This window comes from Drosophila takahashii, chromosome 3L (assembly GCF_030179915.1).
Source record: "Drosophila takahashii strain IR98-3 E-12201 chromosome 3L, DtakHiC1v2, whole genome shotgun sequence".
NCBI classification, from domain to species: domain Eukaryota; kingdom Metazoa; phylum Arthropoda; class Insecta; order Diptera; family Drosophilidae; genus Drosophila; species Drosophila takahashii.
The window spans coordinates 6,526,921-6,549,894 of record NC_091680.1 but is presented as its reverse complement, the minus strand read 5'-3'; the positions used below and the strand labels follow the sequence as shown (position 1 = coordinate 6,549,894).

The window sequence follows — 22,974 nt, the reverse complement described above, 5'->3', positions numbered from 1 at the left end:
GAGGTGTGTGTGTGTGCCGGAGTGTGTGCAGCAGACCAAAACACTTCCTACCGCTTTGGCCAAGTATCATTAAAAATATAAAAGTATTTTATGGCACACAAAGTACGACAGTCTAGTGTCCTCGCCATCGTACTCGCCCTCCTCATTTTATATTTTATATGTATTTTTTGTAATTTCTATTTTTTTAAGCACTTTTATGGAACGAACGAACGTTGTCTGTGGGGGCAAGTCATTGTCATTTGATCAGCTGCGAACAGCTGGCAGCTGCAAAAGCCACCCACCCACATCCTCACCCACTTCCTAAGCATTTTCCACAGCATTTTCCACCCAGCTGGGGTCACTTCATTATCATGTTAATTTTGTTGTAATTTGCTTGCTAAATGTTGCCAAGTCGTTGGCCATTTTTCCAGCATTTTTCCGGACCGGCTTCCAAGTGTAGTTCTCCTCTTCCTCCACTTTTCCCCTCCGGCTGTGCATATTTAACTTTATTTATGGTTTTTGCATGCTTTCATATGGAAAATTAGAATTTTTGACTGGCTTTTCCCCTTCACCCCTCTCGGCACCCCAGCCCTTCACTAATTTGCCAACTATTTTGCAAAGCAAAGTTTCCTTTTGTCGTCGTTTTGGGGCAGCAAGTTTTTGGCCGGACTACAAAAATATGCCTCGGATTATTATTGTCACTTGGAGAGGAGAAAGAAAGGAAAGGACTCCCTTTTTGGCCCGGAAAACTCATATGGCAACTCAATTGGCTGACTGACTTATCCTCCTCCCTTTTTCCTGATAATGATGTCGTATGTGCTTGCCAGTTAGTCAATATTTTTCGTAACGCTTATGCTAATTATGCGACTTGTTGACAGGGCAAACTGTGTCACACAGTGTTTGGGCCTAATTATACCCACGGGGGTAGCTGCCTTTCAGGACCGAAGCTTCCTTCGGGAAAGGAAGCCCATTGAAACGTAATTTGATTTATTCATTAGACCATTGTCGGCGATTAGATCCACTCTGGCACTTGTTTATCCGCTCAATTTGGAGCCCATGTCCTCTAACCAAACGGCAAATTGAAAGGGGTTTCCGAAGGAAGGCTGGGGCAGATTAGGGCCACGCATGGCCAGGCGGACTGCAAAATAATTGACAACAGTCAGTTGGGTTTGGAGTAGGAAGAGGAGGATAAGTTTGGAGTTGGAGTAGGAGAAGCTGGCTGTCCAACTGACTGACATACGCTGGCCAACAGACGGGCCTGGTCAAAACCCCGGCTGCAATCCAGAATGCTCCCGAATGAGAAGAGGAGGCTGCTGTCCAAATTGGAAATGTCATTGAGGCGTTTAACGTGAGGAGCAGCCCCAATGACAACGACATCGACATCCGACTCCTGCTCCCGGTCCTCCCTCTGCTCCTGTTCCTGCTCCTACTCCTAATCCAACTCCGTCTGCAACTTCGATTCCGGACTGAAACGTGGGTAAAATCATTTAAAGCGGCTGGCAGGATTCAGCCAAGCTGAAGCCGGAGTTTAGAGCCGTGCACTAAGAAAATTCAGAGATATATTCTTGATTTTATAAGATAAATTTAAGCTTGTTATATATAACATTGATATTATAAGATTAATTTAAACTTTTAATATTTGAAAATTTAATATTAGGATATTTATTGAACTTCAAGAAATATGAGTTTTAGAATAGGAAAACATTGTATAGAACTTGGAAGCATATTTATGAAAACTCCAAAAAATGTATTATCTTGATTTTAAAGATGCTATTAATTTTTGATTTTGGATAAAAATACATTTTTAAAAATGCAAATTGCATAATTAGTTTTTATACGGGACTATATTTTGGGGTTCATAAAAAATATATTCCTCCTCACACCATTTTCTTTATTTCTATACAACCTTTCAAAAAATTTACCATCCAATTTTTTGATAGGTTGTATAGAAATTAGTAACACTTTATTTTTAGGAATAATATAAATATTTTTTTAGTGCACCTTCGGCTGAAGTGGCAATCGGCCATCAAATGACAGCCAATTGTTGCAGTCGGCCACTTAGCAGCTGAGGGGGAAATCATTCGCTTACCTGGGCATTCAGACATTCGGGCACACAGACATTCGGACAGGCATTCAGACTTGGACAATCGGTTTTCCGGGCGACGATTTGACAAAAGCAATTTCAGTGAAAACCCGCCAGCCTGAAAGTTATATTTAACCCCCTCTCGTTTTCTCCTTTTCCACCTGTCTTCCGCAGACAACAAATTCATTTGCGACTGTCGTCTGCAGTGGATCTTCGAATTGAAAAATCGCACACGTCACCTGCAGCTGCGTGACTCGCTGGAGGAGCTGCACTGCACGCTGCAGGACCCCAAACTGTCGCACTTTGTGGACCCCGTGCCCTCGAGCATCCTGGACGAGCTGAACGTGGGCGGATTCACGGCGATTGGCAGCAATAGCGCCAGCATGGGCGGCGTGGGCAACAGTGTGGTGGGCAGCAGCTACAGTGGTCTGACCAGCCTCGATGAGTCCAGGAAGCATTTGTCAGCGAGCAGATCCCGGCAGGCGTTGCGAGGACAACGGCAGTTTGCCGAGAATGTGGTGGAATCGAAGAGGAGGAAGCGCCAGCAGGAGGATCTTAAGTCGAAGGACCTGGCGGCAGTGGCTCCTACTCACAAGCGATACGATTACTACGATGATAACAACAGCAATGGAGGAATGTCCCTGGGCCATGGCTTGGATTTCGATGACAATCTCAGCCTGCACAAGCAGGGTTTCTATGGAGCCGGTTCACCCGTGGTCGTGGGTAGCAATCACAACGATGTGGATGTCCTGATGACGCCGTCTCACTCGGCGTCCGGCGATGCCCTGGATATGCTGGGCAAGAAGAACGCCATCTACATCAAGTTGTTCCTGCTGAAACCGGAAATGCTGCCCTGCCACGATGAACTGAGCGATCCCACCGAGCTGCCCCTGTCCCGAGATCTCATGGATGTGCGCAGCAATGTGGGTCAGGATATGTCGACGGCAGGAGCAGATCGATTATTCCAGGGTATCGGTATGATCATGGTAACCCTACTTCTCACACTAACACTCAGCCGGGGTTGAATACTCCATCGCCTAAATGGTGACCCTAACGTTTGGTTCTACATTAGAGCTTGAAAACAATCGATATTTTCGATATATAGATGTTTCAATGGAGAAAAATATAAAATATCAAAAATTAATCGAAATTTCGATAATTTTTCGAGCTCTTTTCTACATTGTACATACTGTCTTGGAGATGTGGTGCCCTTGGGAAACGAGCTTCAACACACGATAAATACACACGAAAGATACCAGCTACCAGAGTCCTGTAAATATGTAAAAAGGGGTAACGAAATTCGATAAATTTACTACTATAAACCTAGCTGATAGCTGTAATGATAGACTCTCGACTTTTCACCAACAACTTCAGCAGCAGATTCAGATTCAGATTGAAAAATGAGATATAGAAACCTACAAAGCCCAAAACGAACCCAAAAAGAGAACCTCCGAGCAAACTGGCGTTTCATTTAAAACAAGAGATACTCTACTCAACCGCAGGATGACGACTACCACACTACACTCTACTACATAGAATTAGTTTAAACGGTTAGCAATAGTGACACATTTGGTTTACTTGAGCAAGGTACATACTACAGTAAAACTTGGAAAGCGCTAAACGTCTTAGGTGGACAGACAGAGCTGGCCAAAAAACCACTAAAATGAGGCATGCCTGTAAGATAAACGCAAAAGCAAACGCAGAAAATGACACACAATCGCTGAAAGTTGCAACGATAGCCGATAGTCGATAGGCAAATAGACGATAGCAGATAGTCGATAAATGATAAATGTAATAGGTAAACGTAATATTCCCGGCCACCCCGCAGTTCTCTTTAGATTTTAAGTCTGCTTTTTAGTTTGTAAGACTATTTGCTACCCTCTACAACCGTCGCCTGAATTTCCCCCACAAAAACCCCACGGATAAATAGAGTTTTTCGCCACGGGAAAAACGCTCTTCTGCTTTTCTCCTACTTTCGCCGCACCAGAAAATGTAAACGTAAAAAACAAGAAATAAAAATATGAATACATTGCGAATTTATATAACTTATTTGAATAGATTCAAATTATAGCAAACAAAGGCATAAAGAGGATAAAATAATAATACAAAAAACCAAAACAGAAATATGCATAACGATTTTTGTAGCTTAAGACTGAATATATAAAGGTAAATTATGCTAATATATACAAAATATTTATATGGAAAAAAGGAAAATACTGTATGTTTAATTGTATTGTAATGAATGCGCAAGCTGGGGGAAAGGGTAATGTCACTTTTAGAGAAAAACCAAAAAACCAAAGCCGACGATTCGTGCATTCAAATTACGGCGGATGCATATTACACTTTATTTGGCAATTTATTACGTATTTAATTATGCACAAAACTATGATTTACCAACAAAAAATAGAAAAAACTAAAAAAAAATACTGTTTGATTAATGTGTTTAATAATTCATATACAAAGAGAAGTTTAAAGTAAGCGAAAAACCAAATGCAAATTTATTGTGTAAAAAAACGGGCAACAGCTTACACACAGAAATCCCCGGAAAGAAAGGGAAAGCCAGAAAAGTAGAGCGCCGAGCATAAGGAGCAAGCATAGTTTTAGTGGACAATCAGCAGATAAGTGAAGTGAAAGCGAACAGCAGGAAAAGCTGGGAGGAAAACGCGGAAAAGTGTCGGGAAAAATAAAGGCGAGGCGAACTCAAAGCACTTGAGACAAGCGAAATAATGAAATAGACGTGAGCAAAACAGAAAACACAAAACTATTTTAAGTAAATGGATATAAGCTAAATGTATTTAGTGTTTTGATTAGCCACTAAGAACTTAAACACAAAAAACCCAAAAAAACCAAGAATTATAAATGTGAAAATGAAAATGAAGAAAATAACAGTGAAATCTAAGAAAACTTCTATCTAAGCAGGGCACTAATTTCATTATATTGTTGATACTCAGCCACTTTACACTCAGTTCGTTTCTCGATTGTCACGAAGTTACTATGCCAGAGATTGTGAAGGGATTTTCAGTTGCCTCAAGGAGTCGGGCGAAATTCAATTCAATTTCTGTCCACTCTGTCTAATGCATTAAATGCTTGTAATAAATTAATGATTTAAATTAATGTTTAGCCTTAAGAATTGAGAAATTTTAACCAAAGATTTTGCGTTCCTCTTGTTGCCTAAGATATTATAAATGTTTGGTTGTTTTGTTTGCCATTTTCACATCATTTGTATTTCCTCTATTTTGTAACTGTAGCTAAGCAGCGCATGGAAGTAGGCAGCGAGTAAAGTAATTTTTAAATATTAACAACTAAATGTAGCTTACTTAATTATTTTAACTTAAATGTACACAGAGCGAACGGCAAGCAAGAAGCAAATAATTATAACCGAAATATAAATGTACTTGATGTAAGAAGTTTGCTAAATTGAAACCGAAACCGAAATGTCAACCCCAACCCACAAAAAAATAAGAGACCATGAATGCAAGGGGAATCATTAAGGCGTGTGGATGGCAAAGAGAGGGCGTGGCACTACACAAAAAAAAATAAGAAAAAAAGGCCTCAAACCAGAACACATTCCAACTGCAATATTTTGTTTAACTTTTACTTTTCGCTGTAGCCTCAGCCCCCTCTTAAAGTCCCAACGCCATTTTGAGGTCGCCGCCCATGGAAAACCAGAAAACAATTTTGACAGAAAAACCATCTAAATATATTTAATGTAAAAAAAATAAACCAAAAACCCAGTGTTTCTCTTCTCTTGATTTTATTTTATTGTCTTGCTTTTGCTGTGCTCGCAAAGCACAAAGCATCTTCTGCCGCTGCTGCTGCCTTGAGTAAAACTTGAAATATTAAAATGCTTCCTGGACCGGAGCCGCCTGTTTATCACTTCCGCAATTTAAGCGCGCACAAAACATTTCGGCACATGGCTCGATGGCGCCGTAAAATATGCAAAGCTTCCCCCGTCGAAAAAATTCGGAAAATTCAACGCCGCAGGACTCGCGATTCTTTTGTGCGCGAGGATATTTTGCTAAATTTCATTATTGACTGAGGCATACGTTTCACCGACGTTCGTTCGTTGCGCCATTTTGCCATTATTCAGGTGGGCATAAGAAATTGCCAGCCCATTAATGCCGCTCCCCCCCTCCAACCCACATCACTCATACGCCGCGTTGCCCTAATAATAAAGTTGTATGCACATCGTTTCGCGGATAAGCTTCAGCCGCATGTCTGTGGGCGTGGCACTGCACACGGAAAAGTGGGGAAAGTGGAAAATGGGGAAAGTGCTGGGGTGAAAGGAAAACCCCTGCTGCAAAGTGATAAATTGGATCCAAACGGTGGAGCAGATTTATTGATTTCATTGGGCTGCTGCTGAGCAGCCGAGCGGCACGTCAAATTGAATAGACGCCACCGGCGACAAAAATCAAAAACAGATATGCAAATAAAGCACACACACATTTACAACTACATCCCATGTGAGTGTGTGTGTGTGAGTGAGGAAAATGGCGTAGGAAAAATGGCGAACGCGCTTTTTGCCCCGTTTTACTCGACGGCGTGTCAAATTTTTGCAACTGATTATGCCAAAGGCGACAACGCTGGAGTTCACAATGCATGCATGAGTGGGTGGGTAGTGAAGTGGGTGGTTCCTGGGTGAGTAGTGGGTGGGGGGTCCTGGAAAAGTGCTGGGCTTACGTCACACGGGTGGCCAGACACGTTGCTAGACGATGTTATCAAACAAAACGACGGCGACAACGGCAACGGCAGCTAAGTGCGGCCTGCCAAGTGCCCCGCAGCCCAATCTGAAGTGGGTGGTTGGGCGGTTTATAGGAGCTCCATTATTCCGCGATATGCCAGGCAGGCAGGGTGAAAAAAATCAATCAAGCGCCCCGATCGGAAATGCAAAAATGCCAGGAGGAACCTCCTCTGCTGTTTGCTTTCGCTTTGAGCTTTGAGCAGTTCCTTTTCCATTACCAGAAATGCGCTTTGAGATCAACCTTAGCCGCGTTGAGTGAACTTCACCACCGCCACAGTTTAGCTAGCTTACCCCTTGCAAACCTCCCGGTTATGTTTCCTTTTTTTTACCACCATTTCCACAGAACAAACTGCAGGGCACGTGATTGACATCTGTCTATGGATATGGACTGGGGCCAATATGGCGTGCGATTTACGTGGCTTTATTATTACCTTCGCTACATATGTACTTTTTTATGGCAAGCCCGCCACTCGAGGAGTGCAAGGGTTGTGAGTTGGGGTAATAAATGGAAGAATGTGGTCCTTAGTCACTCATAAATAATACATACGGGGCATTAGTCAGAGTGTCGATTTGGCAGGGTAATTGCCTGAGTAATATTTTTATTTACAAAGTAAAAAAGGTAAGGTAAAATTAAAGTAGACACAATATTTCGTTTAATTTCTTACAATATTTTGTAAAAAATGATTGAAATTTTTTGGTTGAAAATAAGGTTTTGTGTTTTGGGTAATATAGGATGGTTCATAAGTCACTTCAAAGCATTTTGTTAAAATTATCAATTTTTGGTAGTCAATAAAACCGAAAACCAGCTTATGACATGCAACTTCATTATAATTTTTACGATTCCACATGCGCTGGCTGCGGGCAAATTGCATTTCACGGCAGCTAAAGGAAACTTGCCGATCCAAGCCGGCGTTTGGCGCTCGGCTAATGAAATACAGCAGGCTGGCGTATCAATAACGCAAATGAAGCACTCTCCGAGGGAGCAGGACATCCAGGATGCGGGGTGTGGAATGTGGGATCCAGGAGCAGGAGCCGTGCACACTAATAAAGTTAACATGGCAAACAACTCGGCAATGATGTGAACTTTATGCGCAAGCTAAATGTCGTTTGATGCAGCGACATGATGACGACGTCGCCACGCTCCGTCGGCTGCGATGCGTCCAGCTAAAAGCTTTTGGCAAAAAGGCAAAAAATCTAACAAAAAAGCCAGCTCACGAATGGCGGAATAGATGCGCAGGTAGAGCAGGCAGAGGCAGAGCTATTGGTAAAAGGTTTCCAGCCAAGTGAACCGTGCACTTAAACGGAAAAAAGAGGAGGTGACACGAGTGTGGGATCGACACCGAAATACCTGTTATTAAATGGAAGACTTAAAGGAATTATTAGAAAGTTTAGACACATAAAAATCTTAGCTTAATAGAATTTAATGGGGGAATTTACACCAAAAAACTTGTTCATCACTTAAAGCCCCACTAAAACAACCCATTCTACCTCCATAACATTTTTGAGTACTGGGTAAGATTGCATCAGCGTGCATCAAAATGCCAGCTTGAAATTTAGTTTCGGGATGCGCAACGTTTATTATTCAATTATGACAGCGGAGATGGTCAACGTTTTTTATGGACAAAATCCTCTTGGGGTAATAAAGATAGCTAGCGAAACAGGTTCGATTTCGATTAAGTTGAGTGTCTTTAATTTAAGAGGAAATATTATACCATCACTAAAATATTAATGGCATAGTCAATTATTTTAGAAAAATTCAACATTTAATTTTTAAAAAGTCAAAAAAATGTATATCAATTTAAAAAATAAGTTTTCTATTTATTTTTAAAATCTAAAAAATTCATATGCCCACAAACCGCATCCATCACACACATTAAAGTGATAAAAGGATTTGTTTTTTTGTGTTTTTCGGCCAACTTTGCTGAACCAACTTTGTCCGCCGGCTTTTCTTCACTTTCCTCACCTATTCACCATTCACAATGTGACTGAACTGATGTTTACTGCCTTTCGGCCATTGTCACAAAGTTTGCTCATCGGACTTATGACTTAGAGCAGGCCATAAACCGATTTGTGAATGCGTTTTTATGCAGAATTCCTAGTATTTTTGAGCATCTGAACGGAAACCGCAAAACTGTTTGGCAACAGACGAGTTGTTCGTGCTTACCCAATAAAGGACAAGAGAGGCCAAAGGTGCATTCAGAGAAATGACAACTTGACCACAATTCTAGTTCGAAATGTGGCCACAGTTCTGGCCGAAGGATCAGACTCATCCTGGTCCTTTTTCATTAGCCGAACAAAAAACAATTTCACTCCTTAAAGGGTAAGGAGAAAATCGAAGAAGCGGCATTATTAATAACCTTTTCGGGATGCCCACCAATCGAAGTGAGGCGTCTTAATTAGCCCACAGCAACTGACAGGACAGCTGTCCTGCGACCACATCTGCACATCTCGGAACATCCCGGCACAGCCGAACATGAAATGTGTCTAATGAAGTTCTCCGGTGATTTATGGCTCCGAACATTTCCGCCATCTCCGAATGGAGTCTCCATTCGAGGCATTCTAGGCTCCTGCAGGACCTGCGACGATTAATAGATGTCACTCAATACAAGGACGAGAGAGCGGGCGCCAATTTCCGAAAACTAGCAGGCCTCCCGAACTCCTTGCAAGTTTAATGGCCTCGCTGGATGGCCAGGACAACATGGGCCCAGTTTATTACTTTAAAATCGCTAAATGCGGCCCGCTGTAAGTTGCCAGCTCATAAAAGTGCTTTAAAGGGTCGTAAATAAAAATGGAAAATGCGTTGACAACTTGCCAAACGAGAAATAAAATCATAAGGCTTTATCAGTCTTTTGGTTACAAAAAAAAGAGGAAAAAGCTAATCTTGTCCTCCTGGCTTTTCCATTAATTTAACTAAATTAAATAGAGGCACTTCTGGGCAAGCCTCTTATTCACCTGCAATTGCACTAAATAATCTTTTGCCCGGCGTGAACCCACCAACACCTTATGAATATGCCAAAGCGTCAATCCTATTCTAAGGAAAAACACTGGGAAAAATTATAAAAAGTAAGAAAATACATTCTAAATGTTAGAGAAAACTAAAATGAACTATTTTGCATTTTAATAATGTTTTTCATAAAATAATTTAAAGAACTTCTAAATCTAGTATAAAATGTAAATATAATACTTTGCATTTTTGTAATGTTTGTCTTAAAATAATATTTCAAACTAGCAGAACATTAAAATAAATATTTAATGAGTTTATTAAAATATTTAAGAGACATTTCTCAACAAAATATATTTTGTTCTAGTCATAAATAAAATTATTAGTTTTTATTCTCATAAATTTTAGTATTTTCTAATGATTTTTTGATTTATATACATTTGTTTCTTAGTGATCTGAGCCCATAAAACGGCAGACATTCCTGCCCCGGGTCGTTGCCTTCTCTTGGCCAACTCTTTAAGCCGCCTTTCACGCAATTTCTTTTATTATGTCGTGGACTCTGGTATTGCAGTTTGATTTTATTTTTAGCAAATAAGCCGAGGCAAATAACAACAGCGCCTGGCGTTGGAAGGCTTTGTGGCCTCATCTCTCCCATTTTCCTTTTCCAGCTCCCACGCTTTTCACTCAACGAATGACCCTTGTTGTTGCCGCTCCGGAGTTGCCTGGTTACGCAACCGGCTATAGGAGCACCCACCTCCCACATTGGCAATCATTTCTACGGTCATTTGGCGTTCGCCGTGCGCGCTACTCAGCCTTAAAATTGGAAAAATGTGCTGGCCAGGATGCGAGATGGAACTATAGCAGCCCGGAGATGCTGGGAGATCCTGGGAGTTTGGAGCTGGAAGTGAAGCAGAAGCTAAAGCTGAAGCCTCGTCGGATTTTATGACTGGCGCTAAAAATGTGCAGCGCCCGGCGGCTCGAGTGCAATAAAAGTAAAACACATTGCCAAAGCAACTTACTGCAATATTTGCGCAATATGGCGGAGGAGAGGAGGAGGAGAGCTGGGGCTCATCCGTGGGTGCTAGACCGTATTGGCAAAGTCTGGCCGGACTGCCACTGCTGCTGCGTTCATTATTTATTTTATTTTATTAGAAATTATTTAGTGCTGCTGCTGCTGCAGAGAGAATGGAGCGAGAGGGAGGCCGATGCCCTGGACCGGATTCCATTTATTGTTATCTCAGTCATTCAACATTTGCTCGCCAGCTGCAGGATGGAAACTGCAGGATGGAAACTGCAGGATGGAAACTGCAGGATGGAAACTGCAGGATGGAATGGAGCAAGGATGGAGGCCACCAGGCTGCAAGGACAACGGCAGTGCATTAAAGTTGATTAATTTTATTAGTCCTGCGACACAGCAGAGCAAGTCGCCCGGATTTAAGGAGTTCCACGAACGCCAATTGTTTCTTTATCAGCAGGCTTTCGCTTACGGCCAGCCAGCTGCAAATTGCAAATTGCGTACATTGTCGAATGCCTTTGAGGCATATTTAAAATGCCCGTTCGCAGCGCAGGAGGAGGCAATGCGATTTCCGTGCGATTTTCACTTTACGTCCGCAAATCAGACACCGCATCATAAAAATGCATCAAGAAGAGCAGCCGCGGTGTCTGGACGGGATGCATTGTTGGTGCACTGAAATAAAATATTACAGTGCATATTATAAATAAACAAAAATTAATTTAAAATATTAAAAAAGAATATAAAATAATTTTGTGCCTTTTTCTAAAATTTTTAGATTTAAGCTTCTATTTTTAGTGTATAAATTAAAATTATAAATTAGTTTCTATTTTATAAGACCCTTTCTAACTAAATTATTTTAGATATTAAAGATAAAAACGAAAAGATTTTAATCTAAAGTCTTTAGCATTTCAAAAAATAATAGAGAATGCTTTTATTTATCCTATTTAAATTAGCTTGAATTTTCAATGCTAGTATGTAATTTAAAAATTAATTTTTGTTTTATAAAAACCTTTTGAATTGCTTATGTTTTAAAGGTGTTGGACATTTTAAAAAACATTTTATTTTACCTATATTTTTAAACTTTTTTTTCAGTGCTTTGTTGGTGGCTGTGCATTTGGCAGGCCAATTGTCGATTGTCATCGATATTGATACGGATGTGCATTATGCCGGACGACGGAGGACGAGATGCGTTTCCATATCCATTCGACGGTGTAGCCAATGAGCCGCCGGAAGCGCCAATTGCCAACTGCCAATTGGGCGCCATTTTGCAGTTTACAGTACCGCCGACAACAACGGTTATTGTAATGGCAAGTGAAGTCGCCGAAAAACCTCATCATTTGTTTTAATTCGGGGATTTTGGAGGGGTTGGTTGTGGGGTTAGGAGGGGTCAGAGGTCACAGATCGGAGTTACCCCGTTTATGCGCTTGTTTGCGCGCATTTTCACCGCTCTTTAGGCGGCCTCCCTATTTTTGGTAGGTATTTACCCCCATTCGAAAACCCCAGAAAAGTATGCAACAGTCATTCGGGCTTTGTTATTTCGCTGCTATTCGTTTGATGACTGAAACTGCGAATGCAACTGCAGTTGAAATGGCCAGACAACTGTCTGTGTGTGTGCACCTGGAAATGACCATAATTAATTGCATGTACCTGCGGCCAGGCGACCGGGGGTCATCCTCCTCCTGAACCATCCCGTCAATTAGACTCCGCTTGGCTCTTTTGCCGCATTCCACATTGATTGATGCACCATTGAGGCGCAAAGAGCGGGCCAACTAGTCATTCCCCTCGACGATATCTCTTTGTTTTACAAGTTAATAACACTTGATGGCGACGCACTTCATTTGGCGCCCATTTTCATTTAGCAAGTGGAACTTTTCCGCCCCATCCCCAACCACAACCCCTCCAAATGCCCCATCAGCAATCCACTTGGCACTCGGACATCGCTCACTCCGCCGCAGAAAGGCTCTCTCTTATCCGCCACTGGACCCCACTTGAGAGCATTGTTGGCCATTATAATCGACGGCGGCGGCGACGGCGGCAAATCGGTTTCGCATGAAACGCAATTGTCTATAATTACATTATCCAAACTATCAATTAAACCAAATTGTCTGACGGCCGCGCCGGGCCGAGAGTCCGGAACTCTGCCAGACGCACGCATGCCGGGCACACATATATGATCGTGCACTGGGAGAAAAATTATGTGTGGTTAGCCAAAAATAATTATAGCAAAGTTTAAAAACAATCGACTATTAGTCTTTGACATTTTTCTTTAAGATATATTCCTTTAAACTCCATAAATACAAACACCAATAACTAAATTAGAATTTAATATTAGCTAAAAGAAGTTCCTTGTGATCCCGATTCTTAAAATTCTACTTGATTAAAAGTATAATTTCAAGTGAAAGTTTCCCTTTAAGTTTATGGACTAATGGCACTCTTTTAAACTCCTTAATTTTACCAAACCCTGTGATAAAATAGCTCAACTATATTTTAATCTTTATCCCTAATGAGACCTGGACTTTTTCTCTCGGTGCATACGTACTCCTCTCGCACCTCTCTGAAACTCTGACGGCAGCATAATGGGATCTCTTGTATGTTTTTGTGATTGTTTAACAAGGCTCCTGAGTGGATGGAAGTTCGAGTGAGTGTATGAGTGCGGATGACGGTGTGTGTGCTTATCCCCGCACCCACACAATCGCACAGTTCCCAATCCCAAATCCCCACTGTGCACTCGTAATCCCCGAACAGCCAAGCATTTAAATAATTTCGCTGGCACTGTCGACGCTGCCGCCTGATATCGGAGTATTTTTCAAGTAATTGTTATTATAACAAACGCAAAAACAACAACAAGCCAGTGGCAATTACATGGCAGCACACACACATTCAGACGCAGTGAAATATGGAATTCACAATTACATTTAGGCACACGAGTACTCTCTGCAAATAAGTCCCAGTTTTGGGTTTACGCGTGCGAAAATAACAGGATTACCGACTTTTGTTATGCAAAGACATTGAATCAACGTTATTTCAGGCGAAAGCAGCGCGGAACAAATGGTAATGGTTAGTTAACTACGGGTTTTAAAAAGTTAATACTATTAAATGTTGAGTAAATCTTGTTTTATTATTTTTAAAATTTTTAAATATTGTTTAAATGCTGCACAATAATAAATGAATTTTTAAGCGCTTGAAATATTGGTTACCTTTTCCTTTTGCTTTATCATTAATTGTTATATTAATGAATTTTTAATTTTTAACAAGGTAATTTTATTTTTTATAAATAAATATATATATTTTTAATATTTAGGGTAAATAATCCATTTTTTTTTAAATATTTTAGCTAAGCCCAAAAAAGATTCTTCTTAGTCTGGTTTGGCTTATGGATCATATTTATTAACATTCATTCACGATCTCCCACTGTATAAACAACCGATACCGGTATGAACTTTCGGGGCAGAGTGCGAGTAAAGTTAAAATTTGTTTTGCTTTCACATTTAATTGAAATTTACGCCGCTTTGTCGGCGTCTCGCTGTCGCGACAAGCGGCGACTTTTATCATTTTAAAAGCCGCCCGATCCGCCCAGCTACCACCCACTTTGCCACCCAACCAGAAGGCCGCCCGCTGTTAAGGCCGCTTGTGATGACGGTGCCGAGGCGACTGGAGCCAGGCAAAAAGGACCTCCGCCTCCTTTTCGTCCTGGGCCACTTTGCTGCAAATTAAATGCATTTTGCAGCGCTCGCACGAAAGTTATTTATGTGTGTTTGTCATTTAATTTTAAAAAGTTTCCCTGCACGAGATTTACAGCGCCTGAAATGAAAGGCAAGGCAAGCAGAAAAGGCGGGGAAAATGCCCACTTTCATTTCATTTAATTGAGAAGTTGGCAAAATGACTTGGTCGAGAGAAAGAGCTGCAGGTGAGCAAATGGGAATGCAATCAATAAGAAATTTGTTTACCCCAAGCGGAGGATTAATCCAAGTCACTGCCAGCGGCATTGAGTGGCATATTCCCAACGCAATATATGTTCTATTTGGTTATATTTATATGCAAAGAATATCTGTTGTGGTCAGGTGATCCGGAGATCCAGAAGGTGGTTATGATGCGGTGCATCTCCAAGTCAGAGCCAAAGAGTCAAGCCGAGACCACAAGTGCCTCGGAGCATGAAGCAAAAGTATTATGTCAGCTGCACACCCGCACGGATTTGGCCAAGAAGTGTGCTGGGTGTGGGTCTTAAAAGGGCTCTAAAAGGGCAGCGGCGACAAAAGACGACAAACACAAAAATGCAACAAAAGAAAAGTGCAATGTTTGCGGTCAAACACAAAGAGACAGACAAAGTCCGGGGCAAACACACTCAGAGCCCCATCATACATTCAAAGCACAAAATCAAACTGGCACTGGGAAAATGGGGGATTTTATGAAGAAAATATTAAAAAGCTGACAGCCCTAAAATATTTATTAAATTAAATTCTGATTTGAAAAATCCAGGAGTGGTTGAATAAAATGCTGTGGAAATTAGATAAGAAGTGCTGAAAGTGACTTCCTGAAATGTAAAGGACTTAGAAAACATTTAATAAATTTAATAATGATTTGAAAAATTAAGGAGTATTTGAAAAAATATTTGAAAATTATATATTAAAAAGTACTTGATTATTTCGTATGCTTGAAATGCATAGAATTTATGATTAATTTTTTATTTCCAGTTTATTTAATTTTTATTTTAACTAAGATTTTAGATTTTTTGTATGCAGAGAGTAAAAATTTTTCTCAGTGCTTTTCAATACAAAGGCCCCGGCTCAGTTTGTTTGGTCAATTGCCATGCGACGATCGGGGCCCTCTGGCCACATTTTACGCATTTTGCACGGAAATTTATGAAATTTCAAAGAAGCAGCGAGGCCAATCATTGGCCACTCCCAGTCCTGATTCAGACTGAGGTCCTGGTCCTGGTCCTGGTCCAGAGATCCCAATGCCCAATTCCAGGCTGCAGTTCCAGTTAAGGGTAAGTCCAAACAAAAGGGCTGAAAGCGAACTGTGGACTGGGCCAAACAAAAATGCCATTTATTTGTTAATTTACGCACACAGCATCAAATATGTAGACTCAACAAAGGCATCCCTTCTTTTGGTTTGGTTTCTGGCCCAGGTGTGTTACTCCAGCCCCGATAAAGGGAGTGGGGATCGGGAGCTGGGAATCTGGAAGGGGAACCAGGAACCAGAACCAGAAATCCATGGAAACTCCTGGGCCGGGTTTTTAAGCTGCTTGTTTGTCGGTTTGTGTAATCCGCTGCGGATGACTGCCCGTATTGGACTGTAGTGGTGGCCACGGACTTATTTGCCTCGGCCAAAGGACCGTTTTGGGTCCGAATGCTCAGTTTATTAGTCCCACAGACAGGCGGCTAATGATGCCTGGCCAAGGATGGCATGCACTCAAAAAATTAAAAAACTGAAAATCCGAAAAGAGTGAGAGTTTATTTGATTTAAATGCTCAGACCAGTGATTAATAAATAATGAACTGCCTGTCACTCCAAACTGAGTATGAAATAAATTAAAGCATTTAAAAAAATTTGGAAAAGGTATTAAACAAAACCGTTTTGTGAATTTGATTTAATTTTAGGGCATAGTAAAATCAAAAATGAGAATAAATTCTAAATTAAAGGGTTATATAAATCTCAAGATCGTTATTACAAAACCTCGAAATTATAGTTAAATTAAAAATATTATTAAAATTATTTTTAGATACATTAAAAATTATATTTACTATAATAAATATTAATATCTTATAAATGTATATTTAGTCTAGGCAAATAAATTTATTTTATTAGCTTTTTTAGTTTTTATTACTAAACAAAACCATGTAGTAAGGTATTTTCAGCTGATTATGACCAAAACACAAATGAAACTTCTTGAAGTATGCTAGAAAATTATGAAATTTCTGTTGAAAGGAAATATAAGACTTTATTAATTTTTTTTTCGTAGTAATCTCTTGAACTATCATCTATTGTAATAAATGGATATAAGAATAACATGCAGACTGACGTTATATATACAGATTTTAGTAAGGCCTTTGACTCTGTTAACCACTCTCTCCTTTTATTCAAATTAGATCAGCTTGGGTTCCCATGTAATCTATTAACTTGGATTTCAAGTTACTTGAATGGTAGGACTCAGAGGGTTATATTTAAGAGCGCTGTTTCTAAAATGATCAACGTGACATCTGGAGTTCCTCAAGGTAGTCATTTAGGCCCTTTGCTGTTTACTTTGTTTATTAACGATCTTCCCTCTATCGTAGCTCATTCTCGTGTACTAATGTACGCTGACGATGTTAAGCTTTGTTTATCATATAAAGATGTAAGGTCCGGTTTCAACTTACAGTCAGATATTGATTGTTTTCAGGGATGGTGTGAGTACAACCTTTTAAATCTGAACTGCCTTAAATGCAACGTTATGACTTTTTACAGGGGCACTCCTACGTTTGTTAGTTATTCTCTTCAAAATACACCACTCGACCGTATATATTCAATTAACGATTTAGGTGTTCTTCTCGACCCAAAACTTAAATTTGATTGCCACATAATGGCCACTGTCAATAAAGCTATGAGTGTTTTTGGGTTTATAAAGCGTTGGTCAAAAGAATTTGATGACCCTTATACAACCAGATTATTATTTACCTCCCTTGTCCGTCCTATTTTGGAATATTGTTCTTCAGTTTGGAGTCCACAATATCAAGTGCACATCGACCGTATTGAGTCGGTGCAAAAAAAATTTCTTCTTTTTGCCCTTCGTAGTTTGAACTGGGATCAAAACGTAAGGCTACCTTCCTACCAGAGTAGATTACTATTGCTTAATTTACCTACACTTGAAAACCGTAGAATAATGCTTGGTACTATTTTTATGCAAAATCTTATAAGAGGTGATATTGATTCCGTAGAACTGGTAAACCGTTTAACTTTTAATGTTCCCGTTAGACTAACACGAAATTATTACCCTCTTAATTTGCCTCGATGTACATCAAATTTTACTCTGCATGAGCCTTTTCGTGTTCTATGTAAAAATTATAACAATCTTTATCATTTAATTTGCACTTCAACATCTATCCCCGTATTAAAAACTAAAATTTTATCTCATTTGCTTCAATCTTAGTTGTAGTTTTTGTAGTATTTGGTTTCATGTCTTTTCCTCGCGAACTCGCATTTTTGCCCTAATTGATAAAGGGTCCCGCGCGTAACAAGCACGTGCTTGGTATCGTTGGGCCACTTGTTTGTACTGCTCGTAGTGCATCAACGTCCATCATATATAATCACAACATTCCATATTTTTCCCCGGTGTAAATCGGTGTTCGTTCGATATTAGGCCTGTCTGTATTAGCTTCATCCTTTGGTTAACGCTTCAGCGGATATCTCCAGCCATGTCTACGCAATAATTTGCATTTGCATACGGCAACCGAAAGTCATTTTGGGTAATGAAAATACTGTATTTGGATTTGGACTTCAAGTGAAGATATTTCGGGCATTTTAGTGAATTCGCAGTTCATCTCCGCTTCTGTTTTCCTGTTGGCAACGCAACCGAGTTATTGTTTTCACGGGGCCTGTTTTCGCCTGTATTGTGTAGTCAACTTGTTGCCCGCTGTCTGTTTTTTAATTTACATTGGCATTGTGTAAATATTTAGACAGCGCGGAGAGCAGCTGCTGTTTACCCTCGCCGCCCACACTTAACCCCCTTTTATTTTTGCCAGTGATTTATGCAGGGGGGTTGTTGCCATCCCCCCATCTAATGTTGATTTTGCGTCTTTTTACTGGCCACCGAACCACGAATGCCGCAGTAAAAGGCAAGTTTGGCTGGCTGTTCACATTGTTTGGCCAAATGCTTTTTAAACAATTGCATGCCAGGGCTAACAGGCAGGCAGAATCCCCGGGGATTAACGTGAGCCACACACACGCATTCCTAAGCGGCGGGGGCGCCTTCCAGATAATCCAATTAATATGCACACAAAAACGCAGCTAGACAACAATAACAAGCCGCCCACCTGACGCCATGTTTAATTTTCGCCAAGCCGGAAGCGAAAAGCAGGAAGGCAGTTGGGGAAAAGCGTAGGGAAAGGCGGGAAAAGCCCGGGAAACGTCGCAGCCGCAGAGCTCAGGCTCTTCAAACATTCATGAGCTGGGCAGCGGTTTTAGGTGGAGCGTTAGCTCCAGGACTCTCTAACCGGAGACCCGACAGAAGCAGAAGGCGGAGCAGAGGAGCAGTTGGTGGCACGGGTTATTGGCTGCACAAACAACTGGCTGAGCCAACTCGGAGTCGCAGTTAATATCCTTGGGGGCGAAAAGCAGGCAGACACCGGTGCAAGCCAAGGACGAAATGGGGACAGCACTGCACTGCAAGGAATCTCAGCCAGAGCAGACTTAAAACTTAAAAAACTAGTTTGTTTATTTTTCACACAGTTTGTTCATTACGAAGGGACCACTTTCAGTTTTAAAGTTTCCAGTAGGACAGTGCTCTTACCAGAAGTAATAAAAAAACACTTTTAAAATAATATTATATGACAATGAATATTGAGACAAATTCTACTCAACAAAATATAATTTAAGTTGTAATAAATCCAGGTAAAATAATTAACTAATATTAACAAATATGTAATTGTGTTGTAAAAAGAAATATATGTTTTTTAAACTCAATAAAGGTAATTTAATATCCACTTATTAATTTATATTCCCCAAAATATAAAGAAAACTCTAATAAATCAAATTAAAAATGTGAATAAATTTTAAAATAATTCTTAATGTGTTGCAAAATTTAAATCTAAACCTTTCCTTATTTTTCTGAGTGGTGCACCTAAGCCGCGGCATTGCATAAAACTAATTTGCGGCTTGGCAATTATGAATCTGGGCGTGGGTGGTGGCCATTTTCCAGGAACCAGGACAGACCTGGCCACCTGCTAATGTCTTCATTTAGCCATATATGAAGTTGTGCGAACGCAGAACTGCGAAAAGCGAACAGGTGACCAGGACTACATGCTCCAGCAAATATTGAAAATAGTTAATGGTAGACCAGCGTTTGCCAAGCAGCAAAATTAATGGAATATTTTCTTCAACAGGATTCATTTCCTCCGGGGGAATACCAGATTACCGCTGTTGATTCTTACTTCATTAGCCTTGACACCGGACTTGACTCTCACTTAACCCGACTTCATTATCCCAAAAAAACGAGAAAAATAAAGAAGTAGCTGCTCTCCAGTCAGCAGAAAAACTTTGCCTATTATAACTATGCGAAAGTGAGGGCGCCATCTCATCTCGTTTTCAGTCGGCTACGCGACTCTTCATATTCTAATAGTGGCAGGCAGACTGGGGAATCAGTTTCTACCCCCCAAAAGCCGCACACGTATTGCCGTCGAAACTTTTTATTAGTGTCTAAAATGATATCTACCCGAGGAGAGTAGAGAAAGGAGATGGAGGAAAATTGCTGGGTGAAAAGACTGGAAAAGAAATCACAGACACGACACTCGGCTGGGACAACGCTGCGTATGATTAATATGCCGCACACGTATCACCGCAAATATTGATTTTTAAATAAGATGACGCCACGAAAGTGGGCCAGGCCCCTTCCATTTTCTCCTCCAAACGGATGTCAAAACTTTCTTTGGCCAAAAATCAACAACGAAATTATATAATTTGCAATGTAATCAGGAAACTTTAAATGTGCGCTAGAGGGAGGAGGGTAGAGCGTGATTTGAGCGTATGAGTAATGCCCGCCTATAAGATTACCCATACGTAAAAGCCACAAAAAGCGGCAGTCATGCCGCTGAGAAGCACCGTGAGCCGCCGAAGCACTTTGACAAATGAAACACGGCGTCGTCCTGCCCAAAAAAAAACAGAGGAGAAGAGCCGAATAAGGCGGCAAATATCCTGACGGGATTCGAAGGGGGCGGGAGGGCGAAGGGGGCGTGGCACATGATGAGCGCTGTAAAAGGGCTGTGTCGCCAGCAGCAGCAGGGGTTTTAATGCCATTGATGGCTTATTTCAGGTTTACGACTTTATTTTCGCTACCTAGTCAATGTCTGTTTTCCCCGGCATTCACTCACGGCCCCGATTTCGTAACTTTTGACTACGCTGGTAGATGGAAGATTTTCCCATTCCGATTTCCCCCTTCCAAATATCCAAGCCCCACTGCCCAGGCCCTAGTGTATGCTTGAGTGGTTTTTAGGCACGGCTGTTTCTATTTTATTGCACTGGCGAATTCCGCGCTTTTTATTGCAACTCCATTGAAGTCCGCCAGCCATTGAACTGTGAGACTCTCTCCAATGATCTTATGAGGACAACAGGATGCCGCCGATTACTCTTCTGGCTGAACTAAAGGTGTTTGGGAATGAAAAAGGTTATTTTCCTGGCATGTAGGTGTTTAAATTATTCCGATGGTTTGGAAATAAATGGTTAAATTCTGGCTGAAATTTAAGTTAGATGTACAAATATTCAAAAACTTTAATATAAGACTAAGTATTATTTAAAACCCATTAATCCTATTTAAAATAAACTTGAAATGAAAGAAAATAGCTTTAAATATTTTTAAAACATTTGATAGCCAAATAATTTTCCATTTATTAGAGTGGTGTTATAATAAACCCACAATTACTATTTAAAATATGTTAAAATCAATAAAGTATTTTAAAATATATTAATACGACATTTAATAATAATATTTTTAAAAAATAATTGAAATATTTTTTAATTTTTATTTTCCTATTATAATTTTTTATAGAACATTTTTGGGTTTGTTTTAGATTTATTTTATTTGACTATTTATAACTTTTTAACAAATAAATGAAAGGTATTTAGTTTCAGGGTATCCTGTGTTCGTTTTCCCTTTGTCCCCACAAATCCCTCTTCCATTTTTTCTCATATGTAGGTGAACCGTGTGGGTGACTTCCGTCTGACCTGCTGGCGGCGGCGTGCAACAGCATGTTGCATGCTGCTGAGCCGCTCAACAAATTTTTATTGTCAGCATATTTTTTATATTTTTATGTCGGCTCAGAGCCGAGTCCCCACACTCAGAAAAAAAATCGCCCTGAATTTTAGAAAATCGCCATACTTTTTAAGCCAAAGGCAGCTCGCCTTGCCTTTTAGAAAAAATATTTCTAAAAATTAGAAAAAAAATTTCTAAAATTTAGGGCTAGTTTTTCCAAAATTGAATAAGAAGAAGAAAAAAAAAATCGGGGAATCGGGAGTTATGCCGACTCCACCCCTCTGTCAGTGTGGGGTGTTGTTGTTGGGGTTCTCGTTTCTCAACTTATTTTTCTCTCCTCTATTTAAACACATGGATGACGTCACGATGCTTGTACATAAACACACTTTTAATCTTAAATTGTAACTGAAATAATAACTGAAATAATAACTGAAATTATTATATTATTTATTAATGATAAACATAAAAATCAAATAACTTACTATCTGGAGAAAAACATTTTGGTCGCTCGCGGGATTCGAACCCCTTACCTCACAGTTTGCAGTCAAACACTCTACTAGCTGCGCCAGGGAAGCATCACGAGAGGCGCTGTACAAAGTACATTCTCATTCTGTTCTCTTGGGTTCTAGGTTTATACTCTTATTTATCCATTATGTGTGTGTTAGCTTACCTAAATCCTTATTTGTATTAAAGTATACATTTTAATGCGCAAAAAAAAATAAATAAAGACGCAAAAAATGTCCGCCTCGACGTGGGATCGAACACACGCTTCCGAATATAAGCGTAGAAAACAAATAATCCGCTCGCATTAGACCCCTAGGCTACCGATTGGCCAATTTCCTAAAAAGTAAGGCGATTTTTTCTTAGTTTGAAAGAAAAATTTCTGAATAACAGAAAATTTTTCTAAAAGTGGATAACAAGAGGAGTTGATTTAATCAGGGTAAGTTTTTCTTATTATTTAGAAAAATTTTTCTGAAAAATAGAAATATTTTCTGAATTTCAAGGCGATTTTCAAAGTATGGCGATTTTCTAAAATTTAGGGCGATTTTTTTTCTGAGTGCATCTAACGTCCCCTGGGCGATGATGAACGCGGCCTGTGCATTGACATTGTCTGTCTGGATGGGAGGATGGTCGAATGGGTTGTATGGCATGAGGTCCTGGAGCCCCGTCTGTCTAGCTGCTGGCGTTAAATAAAATATCGTTCTATATAAAACACAGAGGCTGCATCGATTAAAGGGGGCTTTGGTGGCGGAAAATCCCAATCCTTTCCCCCCTGC

General features: G+C 40.3%; 1 protein-coding gene and 1 long non-coding RNA gene across 3 annotated transcripts in view; one reads left to right on the top strand and one right to left on the bottom strand.

The window, feature by feature from the left end:
* The window catches only part of Con (leucine rich repeat protein connectin), a 46,036-nt gene extending 40,244 nt beyond the window's left edge, over positions 1 to 5,792 (top strand). For both annotated transcript variants that reach the window (XM_017139419.3, XM_070215242.1), the window contains exon 5: positions 2,237 to 5,792. In XM_017139419.3, coding sequence (XP_016994908.1) covers positions 2,237 to 3,087 — 851 coding nt within the window. In that variant the 3' untranslated portion in view covers positions 3,088 to 5,792. The remainder of the gene's footprint in view (positions 1 to 2,236) is intronic.
* Positions 5,793 to 21,989: 16,197 nt separating this feature from the next.
* LOC138913173 (uncharacterized) lies at positions 21,990 to 22,556 on the bottom strand. The gene is made up of 3 exons (XR_011418822.1): positions 22,368 to 22,556; positions 22,180 to 22,307; positions 21,990 to 22,114 (listed from the first exon to the last, which is right to left on the bottom strand). It is a non-coding gene; the product is annotated as an uncharacterized lncRNA (long non-coding RNA).
* Between the last annotated feature and the right edge of the window lie 418 nt (positions 22,557 to 22,974).